At 49.2% G+C, this 16,845-nt stretch overlaps 1 protein-coding gene across 1 annotated transcript in view; it reads left to right on the top strand.

Annotated features, from left to right (window-relative positions):
* Window positions 1–250: 250 nt before the first annotated feature.
* Window positions 251–16,845, top strand: part of LOC119445468 (uncharacterized) — a 41,737-nt gene continuing 25,142 nt past the window's right edge. Inside the window, exons 1-2 of the mRNA XM_037709749.2 lie at window positions 251–1,502; window positions 2,292–2,489. Coding sequence (XP_037565677.1) covers window positions 320–1,502; window positions 2,292–2,353 — 1,245 coding nt within the window. The 5' untranslated portion in view covers window positions 251–319 and the 3' untranslated portion in view covers window positions 2,354–2,489. The remainder of the gene's footprint in view (window positions 1,503–2,291; window positions 2,490–16,845) is intronic.

The raw sequence follows: 16,845 nt of genomic DNA, 5'->3' as shown, positions 1-16,845 counted from the left end.
GCCCAAAGTAATGTACGCGTGATAGCTGGGTGCACTGACGTCATCGTGGCTGCTATGTTCGGCTACTAGCAGCCACGATGCTGAAAACTAGATATTTTCGGCAACAAGTGCTTCGTTCGCGACATGTTCGCGTTGTAGGGGAAGAAATTAGGTCGTCTCGGTAAGGAGAAAGGAAAAAAAATATACAGGCTACAAGTTCGCGCAAATCTAAGAACAGTTTGCAACAGCGACGACGCTGGCGCAACTTCCGTTCAGTGCCCACCTACTTCCGTTCTCTCTCCTCCTCCCCCACCCCTTTTCTTTCTTTGTTTTTCTAGCAATGGCGCGGTGGCTTGACGCCGAGAAACTACTCTGCGTCTCTCTCGCCAAGCTAGAGGCCGTCGAGAGGCCGCATCGGCAGCTGGATTGGCACCGGTACCTTCTTATCAACATAATGATACGAAAGACAGAGGCGGCAATGCAAGAAGGTCGCAACCCTCCCGCATACGCCTTTCAGTGTGGGAATCCAGAGAATGACCGCGACGAACCGCAGCGACCATGTTCCGCTCAGCCTAACGACGACGCCATTGTCGACATCGGCCGGCAAGAAGAAGGTGGACGGGTGGAACACTACTCGCAAGTGCTTATGGCCGAAGGCGCGAGCGAAGGAGGCAAGGCGCGGGTTTCCGATTCTGGCCCGCTCGCAGATGACGCACCCAGGGTCACCGATTCCGGAGCCACCGTCGCGTCCCGCGACGTTCCCGGAAGCGTTGACCGGGCTTCGCTGTGCGACATTGACATGCTCGACGGTGACTCGACAACTGCAAAAGCTGGTACAACCAGTTCGGCTTTAACTGCAGACGAGGGCTTGCGCCCTAAACGAGACGAAGCGACAAACGCTTTTCGCAGCCCTGGTGCACCCACCGCCGGAGGACCGGAACTTGGCGCCGGCACTTCGTCAGAGAATGTTCTAGAAAACGTCCACCGGGCCTCGCTGAACAGCGCTGATGCCCTGGAGCGCCTCGAATACAAGGACTTAATGCCGTTTGAGGTGGAGCGAGAGCGCTCGACGTCGCGTGACAGGTGTGAGGGTGCGAGTCATGGAGAATACAGCCTGAAACATGCTCCTGGTGTTGAGCGAAGTCCGTTCGTCAGAGCCCAAGGGCCTGCCGCTTCCGTCTACGACGTGCCGCAAAGCATCGGTTGGGATTCACTGAAAAGCGGTGAAGATGCGGCGCACTTAGACAACGAAGGGTTGTCTCTGGTAGATGCGCTGTCGACGATCTCGTCACGCGACGTGGGCGATGGGTTGATCCTTCGCAAACACCCCGTGGAAAGCACGTCAGGCAGTGGCGATAACGGCGCCGACAGATCCAGAAACTTAGGTGCTGGAGCGAAGAATTTGCCTCTGAATCTGCCAAGCAAAGGCGACCCTTCTCGGAACAGTTCAGCGATGCTGGAACGCTCAGGTCATGACGAATCTTGCCCACTCGAAGACAGCTCGGAGGAAACGCTACCTGGCGGTAAGAAGGAATTCTTTTGTGCATTGCAAGAAGACACCACGTGTGCATGTATTTTCCATTTTGCCAAAGCTTCACCGACTTGTCTTGTTTTCGCATTCTCTCGACGAGAGCCGATGCACTTGTCAAAATCATGAAGTGATGAGGCTGTATTTCTGCTTCACATCTTAAAGCATTTTCGCTGACAAACTTTGAAATAGTCGAGGTCTAATACGCGGTTCTCTGGCATGCTGACTCAGTTTTGCCCTTTCCTCTTTTGGTTTGGCAGCCTGTTTACACGTGTGCGTTCACGAACTAAGTAAACGCACCTGTCTCATCTCATGAAAGATCGTGCCCTTATAGAAAACTTAGAGTGCTATAACCGCACAGGTCGTAGAACTCGAACACACACCACACGCGCTGAGTGGTGTTCGTTCCTTTTCTACGTCCTGTGTGTTCATAGCGCTCTAAGTTTTCTAATAATGCATTACCAATTCTAGCCCACATATCCATCCTATAGTCCGCTCAGCTGCTGTCGCGAGAAATACAATTTCCTCCCCTCTCGAATGAAAAGAAAAAGAAATAAATATTGTGACTTAGAATAAAATTTTATTTTCGTACGTGCGGGCACAGATGGCTGAGAAGCCATGGTACAGAACTTTGTAGTGGGCGTAAACTGTTCCATGATGTACAAAATTGAAAATGTATTTCATTTGACATTTTGATTTATTCATTAAGGGTGAGGGGAGAGATAGTTTATTAGAAAGGCAGTGAGGTCAGTTGTTCATTACGATTCACGTTGCTTGCATGAAGGTGGCGACTATCGGAGCCCAAACGATCAAGACAGCTTCCAGGACCGCCAGTGGCCCTCCTGAACAGCCAATGCGGTGCTTAAAGGAACTCCAGGATCGGTCACTCGGCATCAAGAGGCCCCGCTCACAGCAGAATTTAGCGGAGACACAAGTCGGGAAACGCCACAGGTGTTCGTCGGAAAGTGCCTTGCTTCAGAAGGTGAGCTCAACTTGCTTCACATCGTCGGGAGGCTATATGGAGTGGGAAGACGTCGGTAGAGGCAGCACCCTGTGAATGAGCAAGCCACGAAAGGTAAACATAGTTCAGGGCAACGTACGAAGTGTACTTCATTCGATTTATCTAACCTATTTATTAACAAAGTTTTCCTATACTCTTGCCGCAGCATCGATATATTCTCTGCGGAGGCTATACATACAGGATGGCCGTCGTAACGTTGTCGTGAGCTCTGTCGGCGCTTCCCACATAACCGGGCTGCGACTCAGACTCCTAGCCGTTGCCTTGAGCCAAGTGGCATATGTTGCTAGTTGGAAATCTTTCGGTATAGATGGCGGTTTCGCATACTGTACTGTAATCAACGGTTGAAACGCGAACACCAGATGCCTGTTTTCTTGCGCAGCCTAGCGAAAAAGCAAAGGATTCCATGACGTATACGACCAACTGTGATGTCACGAGCGGTGTTCGTCGCACGTCGGAGTTCGTCATACATATTCGCGCCCTTTGCTTTTCGCTAGGCTCCGCAAAAACCACGTACTCCGTGTTTCAGTGGGTTATTATTAGTGTTTTAGCTGTGCGCTTGCTGTCCGCTCCGCTCAGACCGGCATATTCTAGCAAATGCTACACAACCGCTTAGCGGGTACGCTATTGCGCTTGCGCACAACGCTTATACCGGCAGCGGTACGAAGACCGCATCCCTCGCTCCGCTACAAAGCCGACTGAGCGGAGCGTGACAGCGTGTCTACTTGGCCTCTTCGTCGTTTTGCAGCCGAGTTGATAGCGCGTCGCTCGCGCCTCGGCAAGACGCGCTTATCAAATGCGAAATCTACGCAGTTCCCTGCAGTATCTCAGAGCGTGAAGTCTTAGCGGCGCGGATCGTAAGCGGCGCGCTGCTAAAACTGTCTATTGTATAAGATGCATTACCACATCACCTGCTGGGTCATGTCTGGGATCTTGCATCATGTGATTTGGGCGGCTTGAGGATTATCTTGAATTCGGCTGGCGTCAGCGGCCTTTTCAAATCCCCGTATGCACTAGCTTTTGCTGTTGAACTGCGTGGAAAAAGGTGCGTAGTCGCCCGTGGAATTGGACCTTAAGCGTGGTAAGTGTCTCCAAGTTTTCTGGGGTTTTGGTTTCCTCGCTCTTCACGTCTGTCGCACTTTTGTGGGTCTTCTTTCCTAATGGCTTGTAGATGTGGTATGTTACTTAAAATCTCGCGTGCAGCCTGGTGAGCGCTTTCATTTTCTTAGGACCCCTTCATATCCTGCAATCTAGCAAAGTTTATATTGCTAGCAAGAGTTTAACACAGCCATGACCATAGTTATGATTACTGTGCTGCTGCGGGAGTACTGCGTGTGGTATTCTTGATATGACAAAAGCTGAGCGAGTTTGTGAATAACAATTGTAAGGAAGCCAGGCGTACAAAGCACGGACGCATGCCGAACGAGAAGTCGTTTTGTTGTTGGCGCACGCCCGTGTTTTAAATGCGAAACATTTCTTTGCCTAGTCGGAGCCAAGGTCAGAGCAATGTCACGCACATGGAGGTGCCAATTTTGTCTCCGAAAAATGTGGGCCGATCCCGAACGTAGTGCAAACAAGCACGATAAATAGTGCAAATTAAGCGGGCGCAGCGGCAGGCGATGCACGTGAGCGCAGACGTCCGCTCCAAAAGCAACATGCCATCGTTATCATGCTGTATTCATCGTTTCATTGCCGTCATGACATTGTGATAGAGCAGATCACAATGTCATGCATCTGTCTTGTGATCACAATGTCATGCAGACTTGTACGTCATGAATTACATGTAATGTAATCGTAACTTAAAATGAAATCGCAACTGATTACTGGTAATCGGTTACAATTTCTGACAATATTGTAATTTAACGATGACTTTGTTTTCTCGGTAACGCTGTCTGTAATTCAATTTCGTTTTTCAGTAACCAATAAGATGCAACCAGTTACATTTTTGAGGAAACACGCTATGCCATTAGGCTACGCAACATCGAGCACACACATTTGGCGGGAACAAGAGTCCAGGGGGATGAAAACACGTACTTGGGTTACCTCCTTCTCACAATCGGCTTCCTGCAGCTGCACCGGGATCACCTGAACATGACTGGCTTGCAGATTTACACACTCCTCTTGGCATAGTGAGCTCTGAACTTTTCTCTTATAATACATTTCTCTCCTTCTCCCCTGCAAGCGCTTATAGGCGGCCTTCATAGGCGGTGAAAAAATTCAGAGCAAACACGCAAGACAAACCACAGAGAGACGAGACCAGCACTGGCGCTTACTAACAGCGGTAGCTGTGACTAATAACAGGCGCTAGCAACAGTTGTTAGGCAGCGCCATTGTTTGTTTCGTCTCTTCTTTGTGGTTTGTCCTGGGCATCTGCGCTGAATTTTTTTTCAGCTTAAATACTATGTACCAACTAGCCCCAATCGAACTTTTATTGAAATTTATAGGCGGTAAGAACTGCTGCTAAATTCTTCTTCGCTTAGTGCATTCCGTGACTTCTCTGATTTACATAGACGTTTCTGTACATTTAACGAATACGAATCTGACCGTTTGATATTACGGGATTCGTATACACCTATTTATGTGATTGTAACACACGAACAGTCTTTCTTGGGCGGAATAATATCCAGCCTTATATTAAACTGCATTACAGATTTGGCCACCTATTAAAGGAACATGAACGCCCGTTACAATTAGTCTGTCTAAAGTGCTAACGAGTTGAGGTCCACCAGGTGTTGTTCGACAAATTGAAACGGTGCTTCTATGACTCGACAGCGATAGCCATTTCGGACGTTGGTGCCAGGGAATCACTTTTCAGTATTTCTGTTTTTTTACTGACTCTGTCGGGAGCGTCTTCCCCTAGCCCCAGCAATAATGAAGCGCTCTGCGTTTCCCAGAGAACCCAGACCCGAACATCGCGGCCTTAAGTAACCTCAATTTTTTGGGCAAAATGTTCGTACGTTACTACACAGCCTTTTTTAAAGCGAAGCTTTATAGGCTCACAAGTTTCGGCGGGGGTGGTGGTGGTGTCACGCTGAAAATTGGGCCGATCCTGATGATAGTGCAGAAAGGGTCCAAGCTCAGTGGCACATCATCATAATCATCAGCATGTCCACTGCAGGACGAAGGCCTCTCCCTGTGATCTCCAATTACCCCTGTCTTGCACTGGCTGATTCCAACTTGCGCCTGCAAATTTCTTAACTTCATCACCCCACCTAGTTTTCTGCCGTCCGGGACTGCGCTTCCCTTCTCTTGGTATTCATTCTGTAACTCTAATGGTCCACTGATTATCCATCCTACACGTTATATGGCCTGCCCAGCTCCATTTTTCCCGCTTAATGTCAACAAGAATATCGGCTATCCCCGTTTGTTCTCTGATACACACCGCTCTCTTCCTGTCCGTTAACGTCAGGCCTAACATTTTTCGTTCCATCGCTCTTTGCGTGGTCGTTAACTTGTTCTCGAGCATCTTTGTTAACCTCCAAGTTTCTGTCTCATATGTTATCACCGGTAGAATGCAATGATTGTACACTTTTCAATGAAAGTGGTAAGCTCCCAGTCAGGATTTGGAAATGCCTGCCATATGCACTCCAACCCAATTTTATTCTTCTGGAAGTTTCTTTCTCAAGGAGACACAATCTCTCCAATGCTATTCACTGCATGCTTAGAAGTATTCAAGCTCTTAGACTGGGAAGGCTTAGGAGTGAGGATCCACGAGAAAGAAATTTACAAAAGAATAAAATTGGGTTGGATTGCATACGGCAATCCGTATGTTGACAGGGTTCCGTCAGTAATTGACCTAGATAAACGTACTCCTTTACAGTCTCTAGAGGCTGACTGGCGATCCTGAATTCTTGTTCACTTACCAGGCTATCCTTACTATCCCTTACCGCAGCCGTGGCCGAGTGAGTCGGACGCCCGGCTAGGCTGCGGTAGGTGTGTGGTTCGATTACCACCGCCGGAACCCCCACCAGTTAATAAGATGGGTACAAGCACTCCCCCGGCCAGGTGTCTGGCTTTCTAGGGGTGCCTTGTTTGGGAGAGGAGGAGGAGGAAAAAAGAAGAAAGGAAAGGAAAGGAGGTTAACCAGACGTACGTCCGGTTTGCTACCCTACACGGGGAAGGGGTTTAAAGGGATGAAAAGAAAGGAGGAGAGAGGGAAGAAAGTACACTCAGTATGAACACGTGGGGTTGTCCAACACCTCACAATTGGTCACTGAGGCCAGTCGACCTCATGAACTTTAACAATGCCCGCGTCGTTTTGTAAGCCTGCGACGCGTGGGGGCACGGTCCAAGAATGTTTGTCTCTGAAAACGTTCTGCTATTTAATTGGTTTAACACACTCCGGAGAATGTCGCGTTCCATCTCATAAAGGTGACAAAAACACAACACGTGTTCCACACTCTCCTCACAGTTGCACGAGTCACAGATTGGTGTGTTGGCCATGTCCAGAAGGAATGAGTGCGCTTTCGTAAAAGCCACCCCTAACCAGAGGCGGCAAAGTAAAGTTGCATCACGGCTGGGGAAGTTCGATGGAATCTGCAGCATCAGTGTAGGATCCAGCCAGTGGAGACGACAGAGGCTCGTAAGACCGTTATGCTTGCTGTGCAAGAACCAAGACAAAAAGCAAGAACACACTAATTTCAAAGAAAGTAAGGGATATCCGAAATTATAATGTGGAAAAGATTGACGAAGCAGTAAAATATGGACGCAGCATGAATTCAGAGAGAAGAAAACTTCGCATAGGACAAGGCAAAGTGTATGCACTGAAAGATGAGCAGGATAATATCATCAGCAATTTTAATGACATAGTAAAAGCAGCAGAAGAATTCTATACCAATCTGTACAGTTCCCCAGAGCAGCCAAGCTACTTTCATTCGAAGTAGTGATGAACAGGACACTGAGGCTCCTTCTATAACTAGCGAATAATCATATAATATGAATTAAAAAAATTGGGCCCCTCGGTTCCCTCTCTGCTCGTTCATTACATACCGAGGGCTCGAATCCGGCAACATTGATGCCTTCAGGTAGCATATGAGGGTTTATTGACCAGTTGCCATCACCCAAAAAGATCACGTGCTCATGACGCCTGCCGCAGCAGGGGCGGCGCCAGAGGGGGGCACGAGGTGCGGCAGCGCCCTCCCCCCCCCCCCCTCCCCAAGAGCGCCGAAAAGCTGACCCAAGGTAGGCGGTATGAGACAAAATGTCACTTTTGATGTCTTACAACTTGGAGGCAGATGCATGAGTGCAGCGCTGCTTACAAAGGACGGCCTTGTTTAATTGAGCATAACAATTTGCTATAGAACATTTCTGATCAGAAGCAATTATCCTCTCGCTTGTGATAGAATAGGCGGGTGAAATACAGCGCGAACTGGCCGCAATAAGATAAAAATGTTTGCAACGGTTCTAAATAGATTAAAAAATGGGCTACCCTTCGTTGTTCGGTCTGCTTGCGTGAACCGGTAAGTTCGTGCCTCGGATGCAATACGCTCCTTTTAAGGCGCCTTCCGCTCTCAGATCTCTTCGGCAGAGAATAAGCTTCGCCCTACTGAGGTCGCATAACCGCGAGTGCTGTGTAACTTAAGGCAGCGCACGTATACCACGCGGGATACACGTGTCGTCTTTATGCGGCGCATAAGCGCCAGAACACAAGCACAGCAAACAGTGTCGGCTCGAAGCCATAGATGTTCACATATGGAGACGGTTTCAATACCTTTTTATGCGAACTCCGCTCGGCTACTGGGCAGAGGTGATCCTTGACCATGCGGGGATCCCAGTCACATCACTCAAGTGCATCAACTAGCGTTCCACGAACTGCACAAGCTAGGTGTTTTTGCCGTGACGATACCGGAATCGTCATCTTGGGAGCGCACGTTTTGGTGCCTTCCAAGATTCAAGACTTATCTTCGCAGCAAGATGACGAATAACCGTCTGAGCGAACTAGCTGTGCTTGCGGTCGAACTATCTCTTGCCAATGAGATATATATTCAGCGTGTTATCGACATGTTTGATGCTGCGCACAGTAATCGACGTATACGTCTGCACTAGTATGCCGGTATAATGATACCCCATCGTATCTCTGGGGCGCTTTCGCAGGAAAATTGTGCGTTCACCGGCGTAGGATCCAAACGTATACCGGTATCAGACCACCCGCTTCACCATCGAATAAATCCCAGCTATGTCTTGTCTTTTGCTGTCACAGGGCAGGCACTAACATCTGTGGTTGTGCCGAAACCTTCGAGCACTTAATCTGTCCCTGTCATCACTTTGAAAGGCACTCCATAGGGTGCTGTCCTAGGCGACGTCTCTGCCCTAGCTAGTGTAATGAATCGTGCTAATATTTGCGTTTGTGAAACCTGCTGTACTGTATGGCCAAAATTGACACTGACTGACATACTTACTGCGTCCTCTATTTTTGCAGTTCTTTCCTCTCTTCTATTTGCTTTTGTTATTCTTTTCCCGTATATCACCTCGTTATTATTTTCTTATTTCCAGCGTTTAGAATCACCAGCTGGCACCACAAGGCTGTTTAATTTTTTTTTCTTGCGCGTATTTACCAAAGTCGGAAGGGATATGCACATTGCTTAGTGGTGTTCTCTCTCCTGCTGTGAAATTACTCTTTTGGAGCTATATTGTGATCTACTTAACTGATGTTTTTTTGTTGCTGCTGGGTACCTGGTTTTTTTCATTTCTTAATACTGTTTTTTATGAGTGTGCTGTATGATGTACTATATAAATTTTCCTTTTCTTAGCAAGAGCACTGCTGTGTAAATGTGCTATTTTTTCATTTATATCTTACTGCGATGCTGGAATAGCTTATTCACACTGATGTACTTAAAATGCCTTCAGCCCATTCAAGCTGTTGTTAAAAAATTTGAGACATTGAACAAATTTGTATCCGCATCGCAACCCTGTTGTGCTCTCAGACGAGTGTGTCGAACATAAAGAAATGTTCGCTTTTTTTTCACGTGCTTTCGTTCTTAAATGACGCAAAGAAAGCACGCCGAATAACTACAAAGTTCAGATAGTTCAATTGAAAAAAAAATATAAGAAAATAAGAAGTTCAGCAATAGTGGGAGAAATTGTAATGCACAGAAGCGTTGGGCTGAGCAATGATTGACATCTTTTGAACATGCGCAGCCTGGATATCTATTACGTTGCACTTACCTAAGCAGACCACCGTGTATGTTTATTGTAGTATTGAGCGACTGAACGAAGTGTAGGTGCCATGCAACAAGATTTATCTCGGGCTTCCGATTGATTGATTTGCACATTTATAAAATAAAAGGAAAGTGGAAGGGAGTTAGACATAGTCAAAACACAACTAATAAGTTCCCCGCCCCCCTGCCCCCCCCCCCCCCCCCCCCCCCTCTGTAAACAAATCCTGGCGCCGCTCCTGTGTGGCAGAAAGGATGTTCCACATCCGCCGCCATAGTTTGTGAGTGGTGGCGCTGGCTAACACTCCCAGGGTTAGTTCTAGTGGAAAACATAAATACCCCGGAAAGTGGAAGGGAAAACGGCTCCGCGGTAGCTCCATGGTAAGAGCATCGCACGCGTACTGCGAAGACGTGGGATCGTTACCCACCTGCGGACAGTTGTTTCTTCATCCATTTTCATTTACATTAATTTATCATTTCTTTAATTCAATTAGTAAGTACAAGTAATTTTCCCTATGTTGTCCTTGGTGTCATTGTTTCTTGGCTTCTTATGATATGATTTTAAAAATGGGGCCTCTCGGTTCCCTCTCCTCTCGTTCGTTTCGTGGAGCAGTAATTAGTAACTGTAATCAATTACGCTGTTGAAAGAAGTAGTTGTAATTGTAATCGGCTTAACGTGTACAAGTCTGTTATGTCATCGTCATCTTTCTGCCATTTTTACTCTGTTGCTGTCACTGCATTGTCATTTCGTCATCACGCCGTCTTCGAGACCTCTTAGTCATACCGTCATCGTCATGACATCGTCGACATCGCGTAGTCATAACAAAGTCGCCGTTAGCCCGTCGTGGTCGTCATCGTCGTGTTTTTGTCGCAGCGATTGCCTGTCAACCCATTGCCGTCGCACCTTTGTTGTCACGCCATCGTCGTGATTCACCTTCGTCATCCCTTTGTCGCCATGCCAGCGTCGACACGTCGTCCTCCTCATACAATCGTCGTCACTCCACTGTCGTCATAACATCGTCACCACTCTTTGCACACATTTGAGTCGTCTATGCGTCTCACAAATGCTTCGCATGACATTGATAATCATGAAGGAGAGTTCCTGCCCTAATTTATTGCGCCTCCTTTTCCGTATCATGATTCCTGATAAAGCCCCGTTGTTGTCTAGGAAGATTTGCATGATGTGGACGTCGACTGACGGTCTGGGCGTGGGTTGAAGCTCCTTTGGGCGTGGTTGGGGACGGACAGACAAACATTTGCGTCGTAGGTGACGTCAATCCGCATTTGGTACGCTATATGTCCAGGTACGCTATATATGACGCGAGTTCGGTCGCGGTAGTGTTAAAGGATAAGTGATTGCACATTCTTTCTTCGTTGCTATCACGGGTCTGAAGGTCACATTGATAGCTATAAAGTCTTCTAGAACGTGCTCTCTTCATCACAGGTCAGTCTCTTAAGCTACTTGTGCGTTTTGATTTTAAGCTACCGTGCATATGATCGCTCGAGGTAAAAAGCAAGCGGTTCGGCGCCAATCTACTACGACTCAATCCGGTTCTTAGACAATTGCGGAGCGTCCAGAATAGCACGTTTGGTTGAAAACGACTTTTCTTGCGCATGAACAGAATATTAGTGCAAATGGTTCATTCCCGCATTGGAGCTGTTTCATCTCGTATATCTACGAAGAATGACAGACTTGCGGGGTGAATCGGCGTTTTGAATCGATGGAAAAACGAAGCTCAGTGGCATGCGGGCACACAAAGACTGAACGGGAACAGGTGCATGTAGCTTCCTGCAAGCATAACTGTAGGGGAAAAGCGGCGCCACCGGGCCAATGTTTGCACACAGGAATGTTGGTAAACGGGTCGCGTGGATTGGAATCTTTCTCGGATACCGTGAACGCTGTATGAAGACGCATCCGGCGACAGCGTTCCTCCAGCCGTTTTGCTTTGGTATATATTTATGCAAAACCGCGCGACAGTTTTTTTTTCTATTGTATAAAAGAATGTTTTTGCTGCACCGGCAGTTGTTGCTTATTTCTATTAGGAAAGCCCCACGACATGTATGAAGTCCAGGAGGCTTCGGGTGCAGTCGTTGGATCTCTTCCTTGTCTGGTAGTCCTCTGTGGCCGCTGCCCGTATTCGCCGCGAGATTGAGCTACAGGTGGCAGCACCGTCGCCGCGTTAGTGTGGATAGGCGGTCGGCGGCACGCATTGAAATCTTGAAGGCGGCGCTTCGCTGTGAATGGTTTGGTCCGAGTTTATGATAATGAAACGCGCTAAATGCCATGAACTGATTATATATTGCCCCCCCCCCCCCCCCAATGCGGCATTTTCGTGCGAAATGCGCCAAAAGTTTGTTTTAACAATGAAGCTGCTCAAACTATCCGTAAAACCGTGCTCGTCGATCGAACAAATGTCGCAGTTTCACATGAAAGGCATAGCATCAATTGCTATAGCAAATTAGTACAGAGCTATATGAAGTAAGGCTAGTAGTTTTATTAGCTGTATAAATTGGACACATTCGCTTACTAACTGAATTAACAAGCATGGTGTCAGCGCGCACAAGCGAACATGAGTAGATCACACTCGATTACCGCATACAACCGCTGTCAAAACGCTGGCGTGAGCGAGCACGCCAGCAGCAGCGAGCGATGGTTCGAGCGGTCTATCGCTTCAACGGAAACTGAGCATCGAAAGCACAGCGCATACTAAGGTAGGAGCCGTGTTGCAGATCGCTTTCAAGATAGGATGCGCACGACCACCCGTCGCCGCGCAAAGCAGAAGCCACACGCCCTCCCTCCACACACGCCCTCCCTTGCTCGCAGAGCAGAAGCCACACGCCCTCCCTCCTGCGCTGCCTTCCCAATTTCCTCCTTTCGCCTGCGAGATTCCAGTTCCCCTTGCGCCCGGTCGCAAGATGGGCGTCTTGCGTTGGAGCCATGCGCTGGAGTTTGAGGTATAGTAGCGGCGCCTGCTGACGGCGACAAAAGTTATCTGGGTAGTACCAGCTTGAGTAGTATTGAGCCCTGGCTGTGGCGAAGCACATTTCTAGCCCGAGTTTTGCGTTGATTCGCACTTTTTTCTGCCCTGTTGCGAGTGCGAAAAAGCTCGTCACTTCTCACAGACCACGCCGACCACGCTGCGAGCTGACCGCAGCCTAGTTTAACGAAAACGAACGCTCCGTGTGCCGTGGGACGTAATGCTGGAAGCTGAAGGAATCGGCGGCGCCGATCCGCAGAGACCTAGCTCAGCCTCGAAAAAGCGTCACCGTCGTTACTGCTGCGTCGTGAGCTGCCACGAACAAGAAGGCCTGAATCCCAACATCAGATTCTACCGTTTTCTTTCAAGGTCTCACGAAGCGGAGCGTCGGGCGCGCTGGATAACTTCGCTACCCCACTACGAGCAGCACAGGTATGAGAGTTAAATGTGCTCATCCTTGACCTCAACCCAGCACGTTGAGGCAGCGCAGCAAGGCAGTATTGATTACAGCACATCGATGTTCGAGCGCTGTCATGAAAAGCTACATCAAGCGAGCATGGTGCACGAGCTCGCGCTGCAGCGCGCGATTCGCACGTACTGTACATTACTGCGAGTTCATATGCATTGCATCAGTTATTTATCAGTTGCTAAAGGGACGGATGACCGCTACTACAGCGCAGGCATAACTACTTGTCTAGCAGCACGCAGTCAACAAAATTGCAGGAGGACCGCCGTTTCGCGGCATGCTGAAAGACCGCTGCCGTCGCGGCGCGTGCCGTCGCGCGCTCGAGCAGTTCCGTATAATTTGTCTGCTTATCGCTGCTGTGAATTCATTTATAACAAGCATTTCCTCGCGCTTGTGCGCCTTAATCTAGCAGCGTCCAAAGCTTACCTGAAGTTCAACTTCGTACGCGACTCGCCAGTGGGGCCCTGGACTAGAGGCTCCACCCACATTTTCCTTCTTTTTCTTGCCTTTCCCCATTAAAGTTTACTCTCTCTCTCTCGCTTCACTTGCGATTGACATCGCGCTAAAACTTCGCCGCCTTTTTCTTGAACGGCGTACATGTATTCGGCGTTGCATAATTTCTGGCCTTTACGCAGCGTGCCACCCCTGAAAAAAATCTTCGGCACTCGACATTCGCTGCAGGCCGTGGTACAACACAACCGAAATTGGAAGGTCCATATTGTAAACGTGTTTTTCGAAGCAGATGACCGAGCTTGGTACTACCCAGTTCAGGACAGAGGGCGCGCTTTAGCACCATTTTCGCAGCGCCCCCTGGGCAAAGCAGGAGCCCCATAGGCATTTGGCGCCGCAGCTTAACGTCGCCTCCCCTTCCTTCCTCCCATCTCCCCACGGCCTTTCGCACCACGAAGGACTTCGCGTTTGCTCTCCGCCATGCCTTCGCACCCCGTGAAAGCGCGCGTCCCTCGCGTGCTTTCAGGTGCACATACAGCAGACAGCGCGCGGCGACGATTTTATTGCCCTTGGACTTTATACGGAACCTCACGGCGACGGATTGTCAGTATAATTGCTATCGCAATAAAAACATCGCTGAACGATGACGTCACCGCGCGTTGCCTAGCAACCACCTCGCGGAGCGGCGTGGGCTTCGCCTCCTCTCTGTGGCGTGCACATGTTGCCTTGACATGGAACGTTAGGAGAGGGAAGGAGAGCTGTGCTCGGGAGAGAGAAAGAGCGTTAGGAGAGGGAAGGAGAGCTGTGCTCGGGAGAGAGAAAGAGCGTTAGGAGAGGGAAGGAGAGCTGTGCTCGGGAGAGAGAAAGAGAAAATGAGAACGCGTGAGAGACGGAGCAAGAGAGAAATTGTAGCAGCACTGACGAGGCAACGCGCGGAGCTGCTGCCGACGCCGTCCGCGTTTCCGTTTCCCCGCGTTCGCGCTGAACGCGCGCAGTGTCCGTGACTGCAGCAGGCTCCTCTGGCGGCGGCTCGGCAGGTTGAGACTATAGATTCTAGGCACTATAGTGAAGACCATCCACGTCCCGGCAAGTGTGGAGGCGCAGCTTGGCCGTGACGTCACCGGGGACATAAAGCTCGGAGCCGCGTCGACGGCGGCAGAACTGTCCTTGACTCTGTGGCAAGTACATGTAGCCTTCAATGGGGCGACCAAAGAAGATCCGGACACCCGAAGAAGCCGCTCATATTGAAGCGCGTCGCGAGGCCAAGCGAGAATCTGCGCGTCGGTGGCGAGCCGATTCGGGATACCGTGCCTAGCAGCACTAAGCATTTCCTAGCAAAACTTTCTAAATGTGGCCCTGGACTGAGGGCTCCACCCTCTGGGACTTAGTTTTAAAACATGAAATAAAGTTTTCTACTAGCTAGCAAAACTTAGCCAAGCCTAGTAAAACCTGGAAGAAGCTAGGTCGATCACCAGCTCCGCTGTTTACTCCAGCCTTGCACTACTAGTGCCAGGTGCCCACGTTTTTTTTTTACTTCAAAGAAGCGCTAACTGCTATGGGAGACTGGCACTCGGCCAGTCAATGTGTGTTCACGCACTTCATTTGCACTTTTTGTGCATGTTTCGTTAGCGTTTCCCTTTGCCTAAATGTGTTGGGGAACTAAATATTACCGCATTCTCTGCGAATCTCGCACTGGCTGTAAAATGTCAGCATCCCTGAACAACGAAGTAGCAAGGTAATTCGCACTTGACTTCACCAATTTTAGAAATACATGTGTTTCTCTCTCTCTCTCTCTCTCTTTTAATTTGCTGAGAAACGCAAACAGGCACTGAGGTCGAACAAGCCAGGTCACTGTGAGTGACAGCAGGTTAGCAGGATCGCCAGGTTGCTTCAGAAGAGAATTTTTGCCGCAGTAACACTACATACACGTAAGTTAAGCACAAGGCTACCCTTGACTAGCGGTGCGCAAAGCTGTAATTATTTGAGAGGCTAAAATCATTAGGTTATTTTACTTCACCTAATAATGGCCGCTGTTTTCCGTCCAGCTGTCAACTCCACACTGAAGAGCGAAATGAATTTATTCTAAATACCTGTCAACTCAGCGATATGACATCCTGCGTCTAGACTGCTGTCACACATGACCCTATTAAAAGCGAAGCTTTTTATTGCGATAGCAATTATATGGACACTCAAAAGCAGATTTCTGCCGTCGGCGTCGCCGTCGCCGTCGCCGTCGCCGTGAGGTTCCGTATGACGTCAGTTGGAGAAGAAATCGTCGCCGCGCGCCGAAAGCTGTATGTGCGAGTGAAAGGGCGCGAGGGGCGCGTCTTTCACGGGGAGTGAACGCACGGCGGAGAACAAACGCGCGTTCTGCGCCGTGCTCGCTTAAGGGCGCAGAAGTAGGCGTCTCTGTTCTCCTTCACAATCACCATGTATGTAGAGCAAACGCGCCTTCTTCCGACGAGCGAGAGGCTGTGGGGGAGGGGGAGGGAAGGGAGGCGACGTTTAGCTGCGGCATGCAGTGCCTATTTATATCAGAGGGCTCCGGCAACAGTCACCAACAGACAGACAGACAGACAAGACAGACAGACAGACAGACAGACAGACAGACAGACAGACAGACAGACAGACAGACAGACAGACAGACAGACAGCAGACAGACAGACAGACAGACAGACAGACAGACAGACAGACAGAAGACAGACAGACAGACAGACAGACAGACAGACAGACAGACAGACAGACAGACAGACAGACAGACAGACAGACAGACAGACAGACAGACAGACAGGACAGACAGACAGACAGACAGACAGACAGACAGACAGACAGACAGACAGACAGACAGACAGACAGACAGACAGACAGACAGACAGACAGACAGACAGACAGACAGACAGACCGACAGAACAGACAGACAGACAGACAGACAGGACAGACAGCCAGACAGACAGACAGACAGACAGACAGACAGACAGACGACAGACAGACAGGACAGACAGACAGACAGACAGACAGACAGACAGACGAGACAGACAGACAGACAGACAGACAGACAGACAGACAGACAGACAGACAGACCGACAGACAGACATGACCGACAGACAGACAGACAGAACAGACAGACAGACAGACAGACAGACAGACAAGACAGACAGACAGACAGCAGACAGACAGACAGACAGACAGCAGACAGACCGACAGACAGACAGACAGACAGACAGACAGACAGACAGACAGACAGACAGACAGACAGACAGACAGACAGAAGA

The sequence above is a fragment of the Dermacentor silvarum genome, chromosome 3 (genome assembly GCF_013339745.2).
Source record: "Dermacentor silvarum isolate Dsil-2018 chromosome 3, BIME_Dsil_1.4, whole genome shotgun sequence".
In the NCBI taxonomy this organism is placed as follows: domain Eukaryota; kingdom Metazoa; phylum Arthropoda; class Arachnida; order Ixodida; family Ixodidae; genus Dermacentor; species Dermacentor silvarum.
This window is presented reverse-complemented; position numbering and strand designations above follow the sequence as displayed.